Source organism: Neofelis nebulosa, chromosome 4, assembly GCF_028018385.1.
Source record: "Neofelis nebulosa isolate mNeoNeb1 chromosome 4, mNeoNeb1.pri, whole genome shotgun sequence".
NCBI classification, from domain to species: Eukaryota; Metazoa; Chordata; class Mammalia; order Carnivora; family Felidae; genus Neofelis; species Neofelis nebulosa.
Genome location: NC_080785.1, coordinates 111910373 through 111935019, shown reverse-complemented (window position 1 = coordinate 111935019; position 24647 = coordinate 111910373). Strand labels below are relative to the sequence as shown.

Here is a 24647-nt window from a genome sequence, read left to right as displayed (position 1 = left end):
TGTCTATTCAAATCTTTTGCCCCCCCCCCTTTTTTTTTAAGTAGGCTTCACGCCCAGTGTGGAGCCCAATGCAGGGCTTGAACTCACAACCCTGAAATCAAGACCTGAGCTGAGATCAAGAGTTAGACACTTAGCTTACTGAACCACCCAGGTGCCCCTAATTCTTTTGCTGATCTTAAACAGGATTATTTTCTTATAATTGAGTTGCAAAAATTATTTACAAGCTACTTGTATTTTGAATGCAAATCTGTGTCAGATGCATGATTTGCAAATATTTTCTCCCAGTCTCTGGCTTGTCTTTTCCTTTTTCTTAATGTTGCCTCTTGAAGAGCAAAATTTTTAAAATTTTGATGAAGTCCAATTCAACCCTTTTCCTCTTATGGATCATGCTTTTAGTTTCATATTTTTGCCTAATCCAAAGTCATCACATTTTCACCTGTTTTCTTAAGTCTGGAATCCATATTGAGTTGTTTGTGGTTTATTCCCCACCCCCCCCCCCCCTTTTTTAAAAATTTGCTATGGGGCGCCTGGGTGGCGCAGTCGGTTAAGCGTCCGACTTCAGCCAGGTCACGATCTCACGGTCCGTGAGTTCGAGCCCCGCGTCAGGCTCTGGGCTGATGGCTCAGAGCCTGGAGCCTGTTTCCGTTCTGTGTCTCCCTCTCTCTCTGTCCCTCCCCCGTTCATGCTCTGTCTCTCTCTGTCCCAAAAATAAATAAAAAGTTGAAAAAAAAATTAAAAAAAAAAAATTTGCTATGGTGTAAGGTAATGGGCTAAGCTCATTAGGTTGCATATAGATCTAACTGTCTTGGCATCCTCGTTGAAAAGTTCATCATTCCTCACTGATTTGCCTTGACACTTTTGTCAAGGATCAATTGACTATAAATATAAAAATTTATTACTAGACTCTCATTTCTGTTCTATTGATTTAGCTGCCTGTCCTTGGGCCAATACCACTATATCTTAATTATTATAGCTCTGTAGTAGGCTTTTGAAGTGAGTTAAGTTCTCAAGCTTTCTTCTTTTTTTAGAATTCTTTTGGCTATTCTACATCACTTATATTTTCACATAATTTTAGAATTAGCTTGTCAATTTTTAAAAACAATCCTTGTTATTTACAATAGCCAAATTATGGAAGCAGCCCTAGTGTCCATTGATACATGAATGGATAAAGAAGATGTGGTAAACACATGCAATGGACAATTATTCAGCCATAAAAAGGGAAATCTTGCCAGCTGTAACAACATAATGGACCTAGAGAGTAAATGTTAAACAAAATAAGTCAGTCAGAGAAAGACAAATACCATATAATTTCATTCATTTGTGGAATTTAAGAAACAAATGAACACAGGAAAAAAAAAAGAGAGACAAACCCCAAAACAGACTCTTATTAATAGAGAACAAACAGATGGTTACCAGAGAGGAAGTGGGTGGGGGCATGGGTGAAATAGGTGAAGGGAATTAAGAGTACACTCATCTTGATGAGCACCAAGTAATATATAGAATTGGGGAAATTTACATTGTACATTTGAAACTAATATAACACCGTATATTAACTATACTGGAATAAAAATAAAAATAAAAATTAAAAAAGATTTAAGACAAAAAAATGAAAAACAATGCTAGGATATCACAGGGATTGTACTGAATATACAGCTCAACTTGGGGAAAATTGCTATCTTAACAATATGGAGTCTTCGGATACATAATCAAGAATATATCTCTACTTATTTAGATCTTTAACTCTCAGGAGTGCTTTATAGTTTTCTGCATAGGACTCTCACAATTTGGGGGTTAAATTTATTCATACATATCTTTTTATTTTTCATACTATTGGAAATGGAATTATTGCCTCAATTTCATTTTTGGAATGTTCATTGCTAGCACATAGAAATACAATTAGTTTTTGTATACTGATTTCATATCTTGTGACCTCTTTACCCTGCAGCCTTGGCTAAAATTATTAGCTCTAGTAGTCTTTCTTTTCTTTCTTTCTTTTTACATTTTGGGTTTTTTTGGTAGCTTCTTTAGGATTTTCTTCCCTCCCCCCCCACCTTTAGGATTTTCTACACACAATAATATATAATCTGTGAATAAGGCTTTTTTAATTCTTCCTTCCTAATCTGTATACCCTTAACTTCTTTTTCTTGCCTTATTGTATGCGTTGGAATCTCTGGCTCAATGTCAAATAGGAGGAGCAAGAACAGACATCTTTCCCTGTTTTTAAGTAGAAAGATCACCTAAGCTGTAGGATTTTCATAGACACCTTTTAGCAAGCTGAGGAATTCTCTTCTATTCCTAATTTGTTGAGAATTTTATCAAGAATGGGGGTTGAATTTTGTCAAATGCTTTTTCTACATCTATTGAGGTGATTGTATCCTTTATTAATATGGGGTATTACACTGAATTTTGGATATTGAACTAAACTTGCATTCCTGTATTCCTGGGATAAATCCCATTTGGCTATGGGATTTATAATCATTTTTTATGCTGCTGGATTCAGTCTGCTCATTGTTTCTTAAGGATTTTTTATGGCATATAATCATTTTTTTATGTTGTTAGATTAAATTTTCTAATTGTTTCTCAAAGATTTTTGAATCTATAGTCATGAGGGATATTGATTTATTCAATTCAAAATATTTTATTTTCTGTGATTTTTTTTTTTTTTACCTAAAGGTTATTTAGAAGTATGCTGTTTAATTTCCATATATTTGAGGATTTCCTTTTTCTGTCTTTGATTTATAATTTAATTATGTTATGGTCAGAAAATGTACTTTGAATAATTTCAATTAAAAAAAAATCTGTTGAGACTTGTTTTTATGACCTGGCATATGATTAAACCTGCAGAATGTTCCATGTACACTTAAAAAGAATGTGTATTTTGCTATTGTTATATGCAAGTACTGTAAATGTCAGGGAAGTTAAGTTGGTTGATAGTGCTGTTCAAGTCTTTAAAATTTTGCTGATTTTCTGTCTGGTTCTTCAATTATTGATGGGATATAAATCTCCAATGGTGATTTTCTATTTCTCATGTTAGTTTTTGCCTCATATACTTTAAGGCTCTGTTTTTGGGTGTGGTACATCTATAGTTGATATATATTCCTATTGTATTGACCATTTTATTACAAAATTTCTCTTTGTAGTTCTTTTCTGACAGTCAATTTTGTATGATAATGATATATTGCCTTCAATTCTCTTAAAGTTAGTTTGCATGGTATGTATTTTTCTATAATAGTAAAACTTTCAACTTATTATGTATTTGAATATAAAGTATCTTTAATAGATACCATACTTGATTCAGTCTGAAATCTCTGCCTTTTGATAGACGTGTTTGGTCTATTCCCATTTAATGTAATTTTTTTATATAGTTGGATGTACAGCTGCCATCTTGCTATTTGTTTTCGGTCTCATATCTTTTTTGTTCCTTTGTTCCTCCTTCACTGTCTTCTTTTGTGTTTATCATTTTCTAAGTGTACCATTTTAATTCTTTTGATTTTTAAACTATTTGAATCGTTTCTTAGTTGCTCTAGAAATTCCAATATGTGTGTTACTTTATCACAACCTACTTCAGGTTAATACTGCCTTAAATATAGCAACTTTGTTCCAATATATCTCTATTTCCTCTCCCTCTAATTCTAATATTGTTATATGTACCAAATCTACATATGTAGTAAATATAACAGTATAGTTCCATAATTATTGCTTTATTTGCTCTTATTTCATGAAAAAAATTGAGATGAAAAAAGAGAAATATGTATCAAGTCTTTTATGTTTACCTACATTTTAATCACTTCCAGTGCTTTTCATTTATTCCTGTGGATTAGAGTTACTCTGGTATACTTCTTTTTAATCTGAATTATTTTAGTATTTCTTTGGTATTCCTTTAGTATTTCTTGTAAGTCTGCTAGCCTCAAATTATCTCTGTATTTATCTGAGAGTGTCTTTGGTACATTTTCATTTTAAAACAATAGTTTTGCTGGACATAGAAGATAGGCCCAGAAGCATTCTTGGTTGAGTATTTTTCCTTGTAGCACTTTGAATATATTATTCCAGTGCTTTCTCGCCTCCACTGTTTCTTTTTGCTTTTCTTCAAATTTTTATTTAAATTCTAGTCAGTTAACATACAGTGCAATATTGATTTCAGGAGTAGAATTCAGTGGTTCATCACTTACATGCAACACCCAGTGCTCATTCCAGCAAGTGCCCTCCTTAATGCCCATCATCCGTCTAGTCCATTGCCCACCCACCTCCCTCCGTCAACCCTCAGTTTGTTCTCTATCATTAAGAGTCTCTTATGGTTTGTTTCCCTCTCTCCCTCACCCCATATGTTCATCTGTTTTGTTTCTTAAATCCCACATATGAGTGAAATCGTTTGGTATTTGTCTTTCTCTATTTCCCTTAGCAATAATACTCTCTAGCTCCATCCATGTCATTGCAAATGACAATATTTCATTCTTTTTGATGGCTGAGTAATATTCCATTATATACATATCACATTATATATAATATTCCATTACACACACACACACCACATCTTCTTTATCCATTTATCAGTTGATGGACATTTGGGCTCTCTCCATAGTTTGGTTATTGTTGGTAATGCTGCTATAAACATCAGGGGAGCATGTACCACTTTGAATCTGTATTTTGTATCCTTTGGGTAAATACCTAGTGGTGCAATTGCTGGACTGTAGGGTCGTTCTATTTTGAGGAACCTCCATACTGCTTTCCAGAGTGGCTGCACCAGTTTGCTTTCCCACCAACTGTTCAAGAGGGTTCCCCTTTCTTTGCATCCTCGCCAACACCTGTTGCTTCTTTTGTTGTTACTTTTAGCCATTCTGACAGGTGTGAGGTGGTATCTCATTGTGGTTTTGATTTGTATTTCCTTGATGATAAGTGAGCATCTTTTCATGTGTCTGTTAGCCATCTGGATGTCTTCTTTGGATAAGTGTCTATTCATGTCTTCTGCCCATTTCTTAAGTGGATTATTTGGTTTTTTTGGGTGTTGAGTTTGATAAGTTCTTTATAGATTTTGGATACTAACCCTTTATCAGGTATGTCATTTGCAAATATCTTCTCCCATTTTGTAGGCTGCCTTTTAGTTTTGTTGATTGTTTCTTTTGCTGTGCAGAAGCTTTTTGTCTTGATGAAGTCCCAATAGTTGATTTTTGCTTTTGTTTCCCTTCCCTTATGTCTAGTAAGAAATTGTTCTGGCAGAGACAAAGCGGTTGCTGCCTGTGTTACTCTCTAGGATTTTGATGATTTCCTCTCTCACATTTAGGTCTTTCATCCATTTTGAATTTAGTTTTCTGTATGTGTAAGAAAGTGGTCCAATCTCATTCTTCTGCATGTCGTTGTCCAGTTTTCCCAACACCATTTACTGAAGAGCTGCCTCCCCTGCTTCTGGTAAGTCACCTATTGAGCATATTATTGTCGTATATTGTGTGTCATTTTTTCCTTGCTTGTAATAATTTTTTGTCTATGATTTTTTTCAATGATGTGTCTATGATGCGTTTAGGTGAGGATCTCTGTGAATTGATCTTACTTGGAGTTTGATGAACCTCTTGGGTAGAAGAAAAATCATTAAAAATTATTTTTGTTCATTCTTTGAACATATATTTAATAGCTACTTTGGGGGAACCTGGGTGGCTCAGTTGGTTGAGCATCCTACCCTTGATTTTGGCTCAGGTCATGATCCCAGGGTCATGGGATTGAGCCCAATGTCGGGCTCTGTATTGACAGTGGAGCCTGCTTGAGATTCTGTCTCCCTCTGTCCCACTCCCCCACTTCTGCTCTCTAAAAAACACTTTTTACTTTTTTTTTTGTTTTAAAAAATTTTTTTTAATATTTACTTATTTTTGAGAGACAGAGTGAGACAAAGTGAGACTGGGGGAGGGGCAGAGAGGGAGGGAGACACAGGATTGGAAACAGGCTCCAGGCTATGAGCTGTCAGCACAGAGCCTGACGCGGGGCTCGAACCCACAGACTGTGAGATCATGTCCTGAGCCGAAGTCGGACACTCAACCGACTGAGCCACCCAGGCGCCCCTAAAAAACACTTTTTAAAAAGCTATTTTGAAGCCTATTCCTGCTAAATCCAACATCAGGAGCCACCCAGAGACAGATTTTATTGAATGCTCCCATGCCCCTGCCCAGCATGGGTTACACTTCCCTGTTTATTTTTCTTTGTGCTGTAAATCTTTGCTGGTAACTAGACATTTAAAATAATATATTGTAGCAATTTTTAATTTTATTTCCACCCCTAGGGTATTTTTGTTGTTGTTGTTGTTGTTGCTGTTGTTTGTTTTTAAGTAATTTGCTCAGATTGAATACGCCTCCCCTGTGGTTTGTTTCTGTCTCTGCTTCATTTTTTAAAATTCTCTCTCTCTCTCTCTCTCTCTTCAGCATAGGGGTTACTCTTATGTCTTCATGGCTTAGGTCTCCTCAATGACTAACTGTTTGTAGTCAAACACTAGTAAGGCTTCCAGCCTCACTGGATGGGTCTATGTGTAGGTTGGGAGCACATTCAAAGCTCAGGTAGTTTTCGAGTCTACCATGACTTTAACCTTCTGCCTGGCTTTCTCAGATCTCTGTACATGTGCTCAGCCTCCCAGTCGTCCAGGAATGTGTGAAGAACTTCATCCTCTTCTGGGCTGCATGTCTGTATAGCTTCCCTAGTCTCTAGGGATGTGTGGAGCATTTATCAGGCCCCTCCATGACTCTCATTTCCAGGATTTCCCTGGAAGATCCCTACTAAATTTTTGGCTAATTCTCTTGTCTGCTGCTATCCTGACCAGGACTAAAAGCTCAGCTTAGGAGAGATGCAGGCTTTTCCCATTTGTCACTGTGAGTGTGGGTTTCCCACCCTTCACTCCCAAACATGTCAGCCCCCCCCCCTCCCCCCGTCAAACAGAGATGCTAGTTTTCATAGGTAGCCCAGTTTGGTAGAAGCATCGGGCTGAATCAAGTGGGGCGGGAAATTGGGGCAGCTCAGGAAAGAATGCCAAGGATTGCCTGAAGACTCACGTCAAGTTCAGCAGTTTTGAGAAGCGAAGCTCTTCTCAGTTTGTTATCTTTGGTTGGTTTCTAGAGACCTGATAGGGTTGTTTCGAAAACTCTGGTTTTATAATTGCTTATTGAGGAGAGGATGTCAACCCATTCACTTCTTCAATAGCCGGAAGCCTCCTGCTCTCACTTTGCTGTTGGCCTACTAAATTCTTACTGCCACACAAAGTGTAGAAGCTTCTCAGAAAATTTAAAACATGTTTTCTCAACATTTTTTTTGGTATTTCCACTGGAAGAATCAGTCTAGATATCTAGTGTTCCATACAGGAGAGTTAATACTGTATCAGTTTTTTATAAGCATTAAGTGAATTTCTTTATGCAAAGAATTCAGCAAAGTGTCTGTAACAGAAAGGGGCTAAAAAATACAGTAGTTATAATAATGTCTGAACACTTACATTGTAGGGATTTTACATACCTTATTTTATTTAATCTTGACTCTAATAAGAGGTAGCCATTCCAATTTTAATGTTAGCAAAAAATATATATATGTATTTACTAGGCCAAGGACATGTAAGTAATAAATGGTAGAGTCAGGATCTCAATCCAAATCTACTCAATTCCAAAGCTGGTACCTTCCCCACTTTACCACACTGCTTCTATGGTAAAGGAGATTTCAGAGGTTGTTATTTTGGGGTAGCCTCTAGACTAACTAGGACATAGTAAGAAATTAAGTCTATTACAGGTATCGGGGGAGGGGTTATTGTTATAGTAACTGGCAGTGACCCCCATCACAGTGGGGCACATATAGAGTCCCAAAAGCAGACAGGGCTTTCGCTAAAACAAGTAACAAATGACTGTAAGGCTCCTGTGTGAACCATTGACACTGATAAGGTTTTAGGGTTCTATATGGTATTTGCCCAAATTCCAGTTACACATACTATAAACAATGATATTTGAACTAAGGCTACCACAAAAGTCCTTAAACAGCTGAACTTCATTCCGTTTCAAAGCTGGTAAGTATATTTGGGTATTAAGTAGCGAATGTTGGGAACGTTGACTTTTTTGGTTTGAATCTTACAAGTGGGCGACATTCATTTGAGTGATTATGAGACCGGTTCTCAGTTCTGAATATTCAGAAACTAGATTCTAAGTTACTACAAAAGCCTTCCTGACTGGTCTTTTCCATATCTAGTTTCTTCTCACCATTGATCTGTTCTTTAATCCTTGCCTCACTGACATTCCCCAAACATTCTTTAATCATGTTGCTTCTGCATGGTTTCTCACTACTTATTACTATTCTCAATTCTCTACTATAGGCCTTTGTAACTGGCTCCCAACTTACCTGTAAACTCTCTATCTCCCACAGTTCCCTGCTCCTGGTAGGCTCATTTACTCACTCTCCTTCCATTCTCTATTCTTACTACCTTCATTCTCACCTCCAAACCTCTGCTTATGCTTTCTCCCTACTCGTTTTCTTTCCTGCCCCTCCACATGATCTCTCTTCCCGGGTGGGCTCTTTTCTCTCCTCACCTACCCAAATCTTACGGGTCCTTTAACATCTACCTCCTTTCATTCAGCTGTGGACATTTGTTCGTGCCAAGAAGCATAAGCTCCAAAATTTGTCTCTAAGGTTCCTTTTCCCCATCTAACTTACCCAAAAAACAAACAAAAATTTACATTTTTATCCCACATCTAGCCTAGCCGTGGCTCCACATTAGGGGAAATCTCATTTTTGTTCAATTGATACATCACTTTTATCCCTCTTTTGACTGTCTCCAACTTTAATATAATTAGGAGATCGGCCCTTCCCTCCCCGGAGTTATATATCTGTCCTAGGCAATCTATTCTAGTTTAGATATGGTCTCTTCTGGGCCTATGACACAGCATATGGTTATTACCAAGTAACAGACATATTTCCAGAGGAAAAACTTGATTATAATTACGAGTCTCATAACTGAGGTAGTTGTAAATTATGTTGCATAATGTTCTTAAAATTATAAAACTATTAATATTTGAGTGCATTAATTATTTTGCTTCATGCTGTGCAGGCAGCCAAGAGATAATGGCTTCCTTTTAGCAAAAAAAAAAAAAAAAAAAAAAAAAGCTATTCAAATGCTTGGTTTGCTCTGAGCCCATATCTCGTGTTTTTTCTTTGCCATCTCTTTGGTACCCATCACCTTCCCTGTGTTTTTTCCAGTTAGTCATCAATGTGGATGAGATGACATAAACAATACTGGCATACTTATCAGTTTACCTGCCAAGTCCGCTTCCTTGTCCCAGTCTCACCCTTTCCCACACAGGAGCAGGACAGTGGGAGAGGGACAGGAAGTGATGGAATCTGCTTAGAAGAGCCAAGGACATAATAAAAGAGGAAAAAACAAGAAGTGAAGAAGGAGAGGGGAAACTTAGGAGATGTTCTAGATTTTCTACCCACTTTAGTGGGTATGAACCAGTCTTACACCATTCCCTACTGGTTAGGACAAGACCACACATATTTAGGACATAAGAAAAAAAAATGCATTCAGATGAGAATTATTTGATAATGCCTCTACAGGAATTTGGTAGGTGAGGCAAAATGAAGGGGGTTGGCATAACTGGTGTCTTACCTATAGTGGCTGAATCTTCTATAAGCAGAGACAATCAAGGTTGCTAAGACCCACATTGCATCAACTAAAGGTGGCCAAAGGCTTATTCCCATTTCAAAATATTTTAGTTGATAGTATATATAAAGATGTATCACTACTGTTCTTGCATTCCAAGGGACCTGAAAATTCCATACAAATAATTTTGCTTTCAATAAGTCAGTGGACTTTACTAGAAAAACAAGAAACAAAAGAACATTTTTGGCTAGTTATAGATACATCTGAACTGGGATGCAAGAGGAAGGAAGAATATGTCATTTTTACTGAGGTGAACTGCTCAGGAAAATAAAAGTAGTTATACTCTTTTAGCAATCTGCTGCTTCTTACCCAAAACATAAATCTCACTGTTGACTACGGCTGTACTGAATCGGTACTTAGAGAACTTCATGGGCGCCCGCTCTGTCCATTGATCTTGGCTGGGGTCATACTGCAACAGTCGGTTGCTTAGTCGATCTGGTTCTTCATCAGGAAGATCCATCTGTGTGAAATATGACAGCCGATGTAATAACATACCATTTAGAAATCTCTGTGGGTGCATGAGTGCAATTAATCAAAGCAGACAGCCAAGGAGATGAATAGAAGTTAGCTGTTGTGACTCACACTCACAAACACACCAGATCCCGTGACTTGGGGTGATGAGGACTCTGTCAATGTCAGAGGAATTGATGTTCTGTAATAATGGAGCTAGGGTGTTGGCCTACAGCAAACAATCTGTGATCTTAGCCATGAGACAAGGCAGCATTTTTTAGAAAATGAAGTGATGGCAGAGCCTTAAAAATGAAACCAAACTTTCTTGAACAGTATTTAAAGTGTAATTTTATTTCCGCAAACGTTATTGGGCTAGAGTTTAATAATATTTGCAACAGACTAATTTTAATAATTCATAAGGCATTTTTCTTTTTAATATTTTTCTAATCCAAATGGAATGAAATTATAAAAACGTTTTAGTGTTTTAATCATTAGAGTATTTTTACACTATAATTACGACCTATATGGGAATGGTCTGAACTCAATTTTTAAGATTTATGGATTAATATAAATTATTTGCAGTTATTTTAATGTATTTATTTACATACATTTTTAATGACTAGAAACAGTAAAAATTGAACTGTTTATTCTTACACACAAGAATATGGTTTTCCCTAATCATAAACTTTAGGTGAAGTGATGTGTTTTGTCTTCAATGTGTCAAGAACTTTTATGGCCTCAGTCTAAGGATGCTTAAATGGCTTTTGTTTTGGATGCAGGTGTTTGATATAGAAATAATTGCCATACTTATGAAAGTTGTAATTAATTTAATTACTTTAAATCCACTGGGGGTTATGATCACTGTGATACAATCACAAACCCACGTGAGCTTGCAGTTTAATGCTCTGTAGTTACAGCCCTGCAAATGCTTTTGTTGTACGGTAAATATTCATGTGCCATTTGTGTGAAGACGTTATACAGGAACATTGTTGACTTTACTGTTTTAATTTTCCTTCTCATTTTTAAGTATTTGATCTTTATTTTAGTGGGAAAAAAACCAAAGAAAAGCTTCTATGTTGTCTTTGGAGCTTATTCATGCAATATTAACTATAAAATGGATAGCTCTGAAAAGCTTAACTACACATAATCAGTCAGGTCTCGGCTACTAGCTGTGATTAAATCTGTACTGCTTCTTTTTTTTTTTTTTTATTTTTTATTTAAAAATTTTTTTTTTTTCAACGTTTATTTTATTTTTTGGGACAGAGAGAGACAGAGCATGAACGGGGGAGGGACAGAGAGAGAGGGAGACACAGAATTGGAAACAGGCTCCAGGCTCTGAGCCATCAGCCCAGAGCCTGACGCGGGGCTCGAACTCACGGACCGTGAGATCGTGACCTGGCTGAAGTCGGACGCCCAACCGACTGCGCCACCCAGGCGCCCCGAATCTGTACTGCTTCTTGACGCACAGCACAAATTTCACGAAGCATTAAATGCGGAGTTTAAGTTTTAAAAACAGGTATGATAAATGGCAAAATCCAAGCTCGTGAAATGAATGCAAAAAGCATCAGTTTGATCACAAGGCGAATTTCCAAAACAAGAAATCCTACGGGCTGAAAGAGGTTGACTTTTTGATATGAGGATGGACAGTGAGCTACGGAGAAGAGTTTTTATAAGGAAGACCCGCAGGCCAAGGCAGAAGGCAGCTGGCGTGTTACTGCTGTGAGAGCTCAGGGCACTGGGAGGGACGGCCACGGAGAGAAGGAAGGGCCGCTGTGGTCACACTCTACTGACTTTGCCATCTCGGCGTGTATCTCCTCGCAGGGCTTTACCACAAACGGTATCCTGGTTTCTATATCTGCTGGTGCTCAGCAAAGACATGAAGTGTTTCCAGTGACAATATACTTTTGTGGCAATGATCGTACCATCACAGGTTGGGTATTCTGGCTTCCTGGTTAGAGTAAGAGCTTTATATTTAGAAGAGACCTCGGAGTTACTTGGCCTTGGCTCACACAACTATTGAGCAGACAGAAGCGGCATGAAGATCCAGCTTCTCTGCCTCTAACTTAGATGCTCCCCACAGATAATTCCTCAGCATAAGCATCTTTCATAATTAGCAAGAATGGGAAGGATTATAAAGAGCATAGCATGAATACTGAATGAAGTCATATCTATGAATAACACACTTTAAAATTCATTCCCCTAAAATGCTTTAACACTTTACAATCTTAAGTTTAATATTCTATAAAGTAAAAGGCATTTTACCCAAATATAAGTCATGCTCTTTTAGTGTTCCACGAGTACATTTTTCAACACAGCAACCAGACACGGCACGGCCATGCCAGTTAGGGATGCAGGAAATTTCTTAACCTGAGGGGTCCAGCCTCCGATCACGTAAAGTTTATTATTCACCGTGACTACGGCATGGCACGCCAACTGCAGTGGAAGGGGAGACACCCTTCTCCAACTGTCCCGTTCTATTGAGTATTTATCGACACAGTTTGTGATGAGATACTGGTTTTTGACTTTCATCTGTCCTCCTATAACATAGAGGTCATTACAGACACAGCCCAGAGCGTAGAGCTCTCGAAATTCAGCTGTGCATAACTTCTCCCAAAACTGGTTCCCTCTGTCATGATACCTGCCAATTAAGAGAGAGAACCTGGGATTAGTGTTAACTGGAACACAACTTACCCGAGAAACATACTTAAGTTTCTTTTCCAGCTACAAACAACATGATCTGGGTCCTACTATTGGTATGAGGAAGACACATTAATATAAGATAGTAATACAGGTTTGTGCTTCTTTTTTTTGGCAAGGGTTGATGAACAGACTCTAATGTGCATAGAAACAATTAACCGTATCTCTCTGCAGAATTTATTTATTTTGGTAGTTATTATTTATTGATTAATTTAGTTTAAATTCAAGTTAGTTAACATACAGTGTCGTCTTGGCTTCAGGAGTAGAATTTTAGAAAATATACTGACAAAGTATAGGTGATAGCTTTCATTTCCTAGTTCCGGGAAAGCAAATCAAGAATAGGAAGTCTTTCAGAAAATCCTTTGTAATTTTACTAGAAAGGAGGAATAAGTAAAAATGAAAAAATGGCACAATGTATTAGTCTGTGGAGTAGAAGTCTCACTTTAATACCACATTCAAGCAAGCAGCTTTCCAGCAAACTCAAAATACCTCAATTCAGATATTTTTAATGGGACAATGTATGCTATGTAGAATTTTAAGGATTCTTCTTGTAGTTCTAACTGGCTGAGAACAGAGTCAAGAGCACCTGTAGGTGTCTGATACATTTAGCATCTACGTTAATGCTCTGGGTATGCTAATTTCCGTAATTTCTCCCATGAATAAGTGTATCTGTCTGAGAAGGGTTTGGGGTGGTAGAGACACCAGGATATTGGTTTCTCAATATCTCCTAGAGTCTGACACTTTGATTGTGTGTGTGTGTGTGTGTGTGTGGCGCATTATAGAGTCACTAAATATATGATCTTGTGGGTATCCTTTGTCTTGCCTCTTGATAATAGGAAGTCTGTTTTCTCCAATCATGATTTGGGACACACAGTCTAAGATGGACAAAAGTACTCATGGGGACAGTGAGGTGTGAAATTAGATCTGTCCCAGGAAATCCAGAATGTATTCTGGAATTCAAAACTAAAACAAAACCAGGAAAATGTGGAAAATAAGAAAAGTTATTCTGTTTGGAAACAAATGAAGAAACCATGAGTGTTCTATACAGAGTACAGTTTTAAAGTACAGACTACTTATTTTGCATCAAACATTTGACAGTTAACAGGATTATAGGAGTTTTCCCCAGCAGTTCTGGCCAATTCTTATATTCTTCCCCAGAGATAACTGCTTACTTAGGGCTTGACAGGGAAGTTGGAAGATTACATTCCTTTCCTAGAGGGCATGTCTGGTTTGTCACAATCTGAATGCAGAAACTTAATGCTAGTTGTTGTCTATGCAATTCTAGGTAGGACACCGGTCCCTTGAATCACAGTTGGAATTTTCACCAGTACTTTTAATTGTATTGGGTTTCAGAAGAGGAAGGAGGGCTAGGTGTCACGGATGGGGGAATACTGAAGTAAAGCCAATTTATTAGTATATCAAGAGAACTAAAAGAATGGGGTTTTGGCTTACTGAGACATGGTTTAAGAGAACAAGCCAAGGATGAAATATGTCCCATGAGGGTTGGGAAGTATACGTTTTCTGGGCAAGCTTGCTAATCTGATTTTTGTTTTGATACTTTAAAATGAAAATGGGAAGGAGAAAAGGACCAGATAAAAGTATAAAACATATTATTAAGAGAAATGGATAGAACATAAAAAGACTGACAAAAGAGGTTCAGCATTCACAGAGGCTGAAAGTGTAAAGACAGCCCTTATATCCTCAGCTGTTTGTATAACTGAAGTATGAGGGAGAGTTAAAGAAGATGGAAAGGTAGATTTTTTTTTTTTTTTTTTAAAGAAATGACCTACTAGGGGCACCTCGGCAGTTCAGTCGGTTAAGCATCCGACTCTTGATTTTAGCTCAGGTCATGATCTCATGGTTCATGAGATCAAGCCCTGCATCAGGCTCTGTGCTGACAGTGCGGGGCCTGCTTGGGATTCTCTCTCTTCCCCTCTCTCTCTGTCCCTCCCCTTGCTCGTTCTCTGTCTCTCTCAAAATAAGAAAGTATACTTAAAACAAATAATGACAGAACTGCAGCCTGTCTTGACGAGGAAGCAAAGTAGCAATCTAAAGAACCCAAGGTACCTGTACAAGAGGCTCTACGATGAAAAGAGGGACACTGAGGGATCTGATAGCCTGGCTCTGTAGTCTATACCTGATTATTCTGAGGAAGACTGTTCTTGCTTCCCAGGGACATGCTTGGTCCCCATGGGCATAGGGCCAGGTCACTCACCCAGGGCTCTGCAGTCCTTCCCCTATCACTACTAGGGGAGATGATGGTAAAAAAGGGACAGGCCTACAGTTCAAAAGAGATGATGGAGTGTTAAGAGATGACAGAAAAATAATAGACCTCTTAATTCTTCCTCCCAACTTTGCCATGAAGAGGAACTTTCTCACTGAAAAGTCTGAACAAACCCTCGTAAGAGGGAACTGAGAGGGGAAGGATACTGAAGGAGAGCTTTTCTACCTAGTATTTATTCTAGGTGCCTATTTCTCACTTACCCAGTTAGCTGAAGACCTGAATGCTCACTGAAGACTTGCTGAATAAACAGTAAACAGACACATCCTCCTCACATACAAGACCTATGCTACCTCTTAGCAGACACTCGTTCCTTTTATGATTCTAGGATTTGAAGCTTTCTTAGACCACAAACATTTTACACTTTTGGAGGTTTAGGAAAGATCTACAAATTAAGAATACAGAGTGAAAACTGATAGATAATTAGTAATTTTTGGTTGAGAAAAAAAAATTACTTGTTCCTCTGAATTATGAACTAGAAAATCAGCTCAAAGGAATCAATAAACTTTTCTTCTTGTTAAGTTATATCAACAAGCTCTTCAAAACCTAATCAATTACACACTTTATTTTTTTTTAAGTTTATTATTTATTTTTGAGAGAGAGAGAGAGAGAGAGAGAATGAGTTCAAGGGGCAGAGAGAGAGAGGGAGAGAGTATCCAAAGCAGGCTCTGAGCTGTCAGCACAGAGCCTGATGTGGGGCTGGAACCCACAAACCATGAGATCATGCATGACCTGAGCCAAGTCAGACACTTAACCGACCGAGCCACCCAGGAGCCCCTCAATTACACCCTTTCTTTTGGATCAGAAATGAAAGCTAAGCATGAAAATATACAATGGAGTCATAATACATATACATTTACCTTATAGAAATCCAGCTGTATGCTCTTAACAAAAGGAGAAAAATAATTTTAGAATGTGGGTGATTTCATTATGAATGATATACATATGTAGAATATGAAATTACAGGGTAATTTTGACTACATGTAATTAAGACATGATCGCTCTTTGGGAAGTATTTCCTTCTACCGTTGCTAGAGTCAAGATAATTAAAACCAATTTACAAATATTTGCTAGATACAAACCTATAGATTTCAACATTCTTGTTCTTTTGTCTAGCGAGTTTGGAGGCACTTGCTTCTCCGGCCACAATTATAGTGTTGTTTTCCGTGACGACACCAGCACACACGGTTCCCAAACCCTCTCCATACTTGGGAGATGAAATGAAATAGGTCTTCCGTGAAGCGGGATCATAACAAAAACTGGCCTCCCCATAGTTCCTGTGTCTTGACCTGATTCCTGAAGAATTGTTGCCAATGCAAAGCAAAAGATTAGTAGTCTCCATGCCATAACGAAGATTTAGAGAGTGCTGCTGGGGTGTCTTGATGGCTTTGAATGCGTTTTGAATGATGTCAATGCAAGCTGCATCACACAGAAGCATTGTGTTCCTTTTTAGGGCTTGTCTTAAAAAAGAAGGATTTATAAGTTCCAATCTGACCTGCTTCAAAAGCTCAACAAGATGTTCTGTGCGCAATTCTTGGTTATGATTTACCCATCTCAGGACTAAGTCCAGGATGCTCTCCTCCCTGGATATGTTCAAGTCATCCGATTTAATAAGCGTCAGAAATTGGTGTGCTCCGATTTCTAGTATTTCTTCATGTAAGCTCACCTCAGCAAAGTGCTGATATAAATATTTCTTTGATTGATCGGATAAATCTTCAGCTCCAATCTGCTTTGCAAAATAATAGATACCTACACAGTTCGAGGCATCCATATGGTCCATCATGTATTTTTGACACACACTAAAGATTTCTTCCATCTGCATAAAGTAGGCAGCCATAGCTACGGTCTGTACATTGGCATTGTTGATCTCCAAAGCCGCATTGTACATGTAGTTCAATATCACTGACACACTTTCTGCTGTAATGTCATGAAGTATGACTTCCCTTTGAGTACATTCAAGCAGTCCACAAGTGAACATAGCTTTGAAATAAGGACTAAATGCAGCCAGGACCAGCCTGTGGCAAGGAAATTTCTCCCCTTCTGCTATGAGTACTACGTCAATCATTTCTGCTAATTCTTTCATGTTCTTAACTTTATTCAGTAAATTCAAGCTATGTTGGTATTTTTCTTTTCCCTCAGCCTTGAACTCCATGATACACTTTTCAATATTTCTAAGTAAGTCTTCTTTAAATTTAGCTTGATTCTTGTGGGGCTATTTGCATGTCTGATTACTCACAAAGCAACAGAGATGTCCTGTAACACTCCTGAGGGAGAGAAAAGAATGTTTTCTTGTAAGAAAAAAATTCTCTGTAATTTAAATATGGAGCGTTAGTACTAAGAAGTATTTGTAAATAAATATTATCCACTCCAAACAGAGTTTAAGACAACCACTTTTGTGTCTAAAAATAATGCCATTGATTGCATAAACAGTAAATTATTAACTACTGACAACATTAACCTAATCAGCAGCAGAGATTTTTCTAGGAGGGCTGGAAAGTCCTCCCTTCCAAGGTGAATGGAGAGAGAGGTGATAAGCTGGCATGTTTTGCAAATACATTTCCAGTTACCAAATACAGCTGGCCGGCAAGCAAAGGAGGCAGGGGCAGCAGGTAGCCTTCTCTCTGAGGAGATGCATCATTGAAAATGTTATGTGCACCCTCCCAAAGAAACACACCCACATGTTTAATGGCCACAAAACCATACAGGATGGCCGGGAAAAGAAGTCCATTAAAGTTCTGTGCAAACTTTTGCTACGGGGCAAACAACTCAAAACAGTGCTTTGCAAAGCACAACCAAATGTCTGCTGACCTGAGAATTTACAATACTTGAAACTCAGAACTACCTCATCCTAAACTTAGAAAGGACCCCAAAGCCAGCCTGTGTCTCTATCCCCACTCCTTGCTCAGCTTCTCTTGGTTCCTGACTTCCTCATGGCATAGATGGACTCACTTCCGCCCTTAAAAAGCACTGGTCTAATCAGAAGTCTCTTTAAGCTCATCTTCACCTTGCCCAGAGGAGTGGTAACAGGGTATTTCAAGGGAGTTAAGGAGCTGTTTGGATTTAAAGAAGGGCATTCTAGAGTCAGCAACCCTCACGCGAAGAGCAGATCTCCAGGCCCCATCCCCTCTGTAGTTCTTACTTGGCTATTAGATGTAAGCAATAAGAATAAATGATGGTAGGAAAGTCAGTGCTAGGAGTTAAGAGAGGAAGAGAGGTGATTATTTCAATCACATGAAAGCATAATTTGTCAGCTATAGAGGTTGTAAATTTTCTACATTTCTGTAACCCTATCAAATCTCGATGAGATTTCTCCATCTCCATTCTCACTGTGTCTCAATGAGCAATGGCACTTGTTTCAGCGTTGAATGAAAGTTCATTTCAGGAAACAAGTGTTAGGCATGACAGGAATGTTTAAGTATGTAATGGCAACTATAAGACCTAAAAATCACTGCGCTAGAGTGTGTGGAATTATAACAACCAGCCAATCTAAGAGTCTGCACAGACTTCAAATAGGAATAAAACCCTCTTTGCCAGATTTTCCAGCATTAATGGCTCAGCTTGATTTCAATAAAAGCTTAAGGCTTTCTTTGTGAGGCCTTGCAGGTTAAAAGCGAACCTCTGCTTTTTACTTTCATTTGTTTTAGATTTTACAAAGAGAATCCAATTATCGGTAATTAGGAGGTCATCATATTTCTGAGCTCTCCTACACCACATTATGGGTACCCCAAATAATATTACGTGGGCTTCTTTGTACATAAACACATCAATTCACTTTATAGATGGCAGCTGTTACCTTGAGCTGAAAACCAGAAAAGTTTCCTCATAAGGAAATAAGTATTAGAAAATTTCTACTATTCCATCTGTAGGGATACATAAGAGGATATGTATCCCTCAGAGGATAACCAATCCCAGTGCTGGAAAGCCAAGAGCAGTTTCCAGATAGGGTCACTAGATCTAGTATAATGCAGGCAGTTAAGACTCGTCAGTTTCTAAAGTGTTGACCTTGATGCTGCTAGGAAGAAACGAGATGCTGGGGATCCAAAAATTATGACCATAACCCTAGCGTTTTGTATTTTTGAGGCAGGAATCAAACCACCCTTGTTGAGTTTGGTGGCATAGGGCTATCTTAATAAAAACACAGGCAGCATTAGTTTCAAAGAGAGTTAAAAAATGGACTAACTAGTACAATATGTTTGTTTTCTTTATAAACATAGTAGTATCTTATAAATGACTTTACAGTGGACAATGTTGGGTTTCCCCCAGCATCCCAACCTGCCTTCTCTTGGAGTCAATGGGGTAGGGCCACTGTGACTGGTTCAAGGATGGTGTGAGACCTGAGGTTGGCTTCATCAGTGTGAAGCTCATGTCTCTGGTTCGATGGTTGGAGGTGTCCATGTGTCATATAGATGAGAGGTCTGGATCGGCTACAGCCACGTCTCCATAAGCCAGCATGAGGACAAAGCTAATACAGGGAAGAAGGCAGAGAATAGAGAGCGACGGGTTCAAAACATGCTGCACATCTGTATTTTTCAGGTTTCAGTGACAAACCATTTCCTTCACTGTTTACGCTAGTTTGAACTGGGATTGCTGAACTGACACTCAAGAGTCCTTATGGTACAAGTGGCAGGTGCAAAAATATCAAGAAAAGGTTGCCTAAGATACTTGCAGTTGTATATGTTGTAAAATTTCACTTTCGTTATGTTCTTATGTTTTCTATTATTACATTGTCAAGTAAAAGAAAGATGGAAACTTTCTTCATTTCTTCATGACAGAAGACAACTATCACTAAGTCACTCTTCTGAGTTTACCTCTTCTCGTTAAATGGCCACAACATTTTACAGGTGCAGGAACGGAGTCTTGAACCCAGTTCCATCTGACTCCAAAGTCTGTACTCTTAACCATTCCCTGTTGTGCAAGTGCAGACAAACTAGGGCCACAGACTAAATATTTCAGGCTCTGTAGGCTCCAGGGTCTCTGCGCAGCTCAACTCTGCCATTGTAATGCAAAAGCAGCCAGAACTGATACATAAACAAAGGAGCCTGGCTGTGTGCCAGTGAAATGTTTTAGGGCTATTGAAACTTGAATTTCATATATTTTCATGTGTCACGAAACATTCTTCTGATTTCAAAAAAAAATTTTTTTAACGTTTATTTATTTTTGAGAGTTAGAGACAGAGCATGAGTGGGCGAGGGACAGAGAGAGAGAGAGGGAGACACAGAATCTGAAACAGGTTCCAGGCTCTAAGCTGTCAGCACACAGCCTGACACAGGGAGGGCTCCAACTCTGGAACAGTGACATCATGACCTAGGCCAAAGTTGGACGCTCAACAGACTGAACCACCCAGGCACCCTAACATTCTTCTGATTTTTCAAAGCTATTTAAAATTATAAAATCCATTCTTAGCTTATGGGCTGTACAAAAACAGGCCACAGGTCAATGACTCTTGCTCTACTGTTATAAATAAATCCATTTTCTAGATCATGAGTAGGACAATATCCCATCTGGGTGCCTATTCTCCACTTCTCTGCTTAAACCCAGCTGGGCAGTTTTGGGAAGGGTAATGGTCAGATCCCTATTTCAAAATGATCATCTGCTTTTTCCCAAGGTCCCCAAAGAGAAATCAATTTCTTGCATAAATACTTTATTTGGATGCAGCTTGTCTGCCCCAAACATTGGCTTCAACAACAACAAACACTTTTAAAACAAAAATAACTGTTACAAACACTATGAAGAAACATTTATGAATTTTTTAGATGCATGTAAATATTTAAGTACCCCCTCCTTCCAATTGCCTTTTACACACCTCCTGAAATATGCTCTAAATTTCTATGGATTTATAGACCAAATGAATTTGCTGATGGAAACCCTGAAAAATACCCAAGCAGTTAAACTCACCACCATATTTCAAAGACATTCTCAGCATTGTTTCCTGTATGTATAAGGTGTAGAGAAGATACTGGCCTTGCAGTGAGATGGCTTTGAAGGGACACCAGTCCTGGCTTTGCATCTGTTTGGATACTTGCTATAATCCTAAAATTATTTAACCTTTGAAAGCCTTGGTTTGTTCATCTGTATAATGGGCATAATGTACATAAATAAGGTAGTTAGGTTAGTTCTTGGCATCCAAGTGCTCAATAAATGGAAATTACTGTTATTTTACGGTAGGGTGCAGCTCAGAGGCTAGAAACGTGGGCTTTGGTTGGGATTACTGAGGCCTGGGTTTGAATCCCTGCTCTACTATCTACTGACATGAGCAAGTTTCTTAAGCCTCGTTCAGTCTTTTAACTGGAGATTAGCTTTGAGAATTATATAATAGTCAGGAGAATTAAATAAGGTCATGCATTTATAATATGTAATTTGCTTGGTAAAATCTGCTCGGTAAAGCTGAAGTAGGATATACCTGTACAAATAATTTTCTAATAATAACGATGTTTGGGTCCATATACAAACTGCTTGTGGGTACAGACACAGCTCATAAATAAAAGAGAGCTGACAGAAAGTTTTTCTTGTAATGAGGGCAGAGAGGGCATTCTCCTTTCATCAGCAAAACAAAACTGTATAAATGTTCTCAATGATATCAATGGGAAGTTATTCTCTGCTCCAATTTATAGAAGACTGAACTGGTGCATTCATATTAATAGTACCCATAATAACAGAGAAAAATGAGTAGCAAAGATAAATACAAATCACAAGAATAATGCCTAATTACTCTGCAAATCCAAATGCAGTTACACCCGTGTCCAGTATATTTAGTTTTGAGAGATGGACTGCTACAAATTTTCATGCGGCATAAAAATGTTAATTTAAACTGCCAATGATTTGCTTTTATGATGTTTGATTTTATCATCTTTACATTACCTTTTCCTAAATAACAAATGATACATGACCTTCTTCCATGTGTTGAAGTCAAAACTAGTTTAAATTTAATAGTAGCACTGTTTGAAATGGCAAAACTTTGGAAATAACCGAAATGTCGATTAACGTGAGAACGGTAGCACATTCCCTCAAGAGAATACTGCACAACATAAACAAAGAACTTCTCTGTGAGTTTGAAATTACATCAAAATAAAAAGTTAAACATGTTACATACATACAACTGTGGTGGAATATAAAAAAATGAAGGGTAATTATAAAACAGACCAAATTCAGGATAGGGTTGCCTTCAGGAAGTGCGAAGGAGGGGATACATTGGAGAACGGCACGGCACGTGTCACGGTGAGCACCGCGTAATGTATGAAACTGTCCAATCTCTACGTTGTACACCTGAAACTATTATAACATTGTAGGTCAAATATGCTTCAATAATAAGGATTAACAAAATTTCTCCTGAGCTTCTCTTCACCGCCAGCACTCCTTGTTCAAACATTATGAGGTCCTTCACAGTCCGGCATCTCCCAACCTTTCCTGCTTCATCTCCTGGCTTTCCTTCCTTATACGTCTCAATCTTTCAGTAGTACTGAACCACTAACAATTCTGATGCAACTTGTATCCTCTTCTGGGCTGCATGTCTGTATAGCTTCCCTAGTCTCTAGGGATGTGTGGAGCATTTATCTAGCCCCTCCATGACTCTCATTTCCAGGATTTCCCTGGAAGATCCCTATTAAATTTTTGGCTAATTCTCTTGTCTGCTGCTATCCTGACCAGGACTAAAAGCTCAGCTTAGGAGAGATGCAGGCTTTTCCCATTTGTCACTGTGAGTGTGGGTTTCCCACCCTTCACTCCCAAACATGTCAGCCCCCCCCCTCCCCCCGTCAAACAGAGATGCTAGTTTTCATAGGTAGCCCAGTTTGGTAGAAGCATCGGGCTGAATCAAGTGGGGCGGGAAATTGGGGCAGCTCAGGAAAGAGGTCTGGAATATCCTTCTCCCCCTTCCATCTGTTCCACCTGAAAAAATACAAGTGGCTCTTCAAAATTTAGCTCAGACATCGCTTCCTCCTTGCTCCTGCCTTGAACACAGTGATTGTTGCACTGTTGTTACTGCAATTTATTTATGCAATTGTCTGCCTCCCCTTTCAATAATGAGCACATTGAGAAAGAGAGCTCATGTTTTAATCATTTCCATATTCTTAACCTCTGTCCCCAATGATGCCTGGTGCATTAGAGTCGCTCAATTAAGGTCTCTGCAATTTTATGAATGTTTTGCTTAGTCCTAAATTGTAAGTTCACGATAACCTTTTATCCTTCTGGTTTTATATATATTATTAAACCACTACCTGGAAGATTTTGTTTCTACATTTAAAAGTTGTGCCTGATTCTTCGAGTTGCTAACCTATTGTCCAAGTCAAGCAAACAACCCAGAATCATTAACTTGATTTCCTTGCCTAGAACTCGATGCACTGTGACATCCACTTCTCACTTCTAATTTTGTTACCATGTGCTCTCAGGAATTTGGCCCCAATTTCTAGAGAACTGAAGCCGAGATCACAAATTACCTGCTCAAAGACTTTTTTTTTTTTTTTTTGCAAATTAATTGTCAACAGGCAAAACTGACACATTGCAGCATCTATTGAAAACAGTGGAAGATATGGCAACAGTGGGCCGGCCCTTCATTCCCATGGCGACAATGGGGTGCAGGACCTGAGTCCTCCGTTGCCACCTCTCAGATGGCACTTCTACTCTCCGGTCCGCAGCCCCCATTATCCTTTTATTGGGACCGGAGTGTCTGTCTTCATTTATAATTCTCCTCACGCTGTTGCCTTTCTCCTCCGGCCTTTTTAGTTATCCTACAGCCACTTATTTGTGACCCCTGGCTTTCACCATTCCACCCCCACACATTACTTTGCCTCAGCATCACAACAAGGTGCAGACACTGGTAGAAAATGGCTCAGAATACCCGCACCACCCTAAATGCATTCTGAGTCTCCCACTAGTAGGGAAAAACACCTGGTTCACTTAATAGCAATAATCCATCCCACACACTTGGGTGTTTAAGAACGGCCAGGCATATGAGTGATAAAGCTAAATAGGACAGGTTTCCTTTTGGCTTTCCTTTGAGGAGTTCAGTTTTGCGTTCTCTGGGCACTTTATACTTTTCAAAGTGCTTTAATGTGCATTATACAGTAGCTCATTAGTTCCTCTTAAGAATCACGTGGGGGGGGAGGTACGCAGGGCAATTATATTCCTGGCTTTCAAGTTAAGAGAGTTGCCTGGGGATACTTTTGATACTTACAGAAGCTTTTTAAAGTGCCAGGCACTATTCAAGGCTCTAGGCAGACAAGCAGGAACGGGAGAGACGGAAGTGTCCCTACCTTTACGGAGCTTGCAGTCTAGGGAGGGAGGCAAACAACGTAGATAATTCAGAGAATAATGCTGCCAGGACAATGGATGCTGTGACATTAAGGAGGGGAGAGACCCCTGGCTGGGCAAAGACGGTCTCGTTGGGAAGCGAATGCTGGGCTGAGCTGTGAAGGCAGTAGCTGGCCCCCAGGCCACCGGAGGGAAGCGCAGAAGGCCCCGCAAATGCCAAGGGCCCGGAGGTTGCCCCCAAGTCCGGCCTGGCCCTTAGAGCCGAGACAAGGCCCTCGAGAGGCGCCCCTGTTTCCTGTCACCGTTACTTAC

General features: G+C 38.9%; 2 protein-coding genes across 7 annotated transcripts in view; one reads left to right on the top strand and one right to left on the bottom strand.

The window, feature by feature from the left end:
• MGLL (monoglyceride lipase) overlaps window positions 1–24647 on the top strand; it is a 246811-nt gene that overhangs the window by 25562 nt on the left and 196602 nt on the right. The gene's annotated exons all lie outside the window — the stretch shown is intronic.
• The window catches only part of KBTBD12 (kelch repeat and BTB domain containing 12), a 78151-nt gene that overhangs the window by 53272 nt on the left and 232 nt on the right, over window positions 1–24647 (bottom strand). For 2 of the 6 annotated variants that reach the window (XR_009260670.1, XM_058725774.1), the window contains exons 1-4: window positions 24259–24641; window positions 16172–17353; window positions 12479–12749; window positions 9971–10121 (exon numbers count right to left, since the gene is read on the bottom strand). Coding sequence is in view for 5 of the 6 variants with exons in the window: in XM_058725774.1 (XP_058581757.1) it covers window positions 9971–10121; window positions 12479–12749; window positions 16172–17241 (1492 nt within the window). In the remaining variant the exon portion in view is untranslated. Of the gene's footprint in view, window positions 1–9970; window positions 10122–12373; window positions 12750–16171; window positions 17354–24258; window positions 24642–24647 lie in introns of those variants that run through there. The other 4 variants (XM_058725776.1, XM_058725775.1, XM_058725779.1 and 1 more) reach the window with 4 other exon arrangements.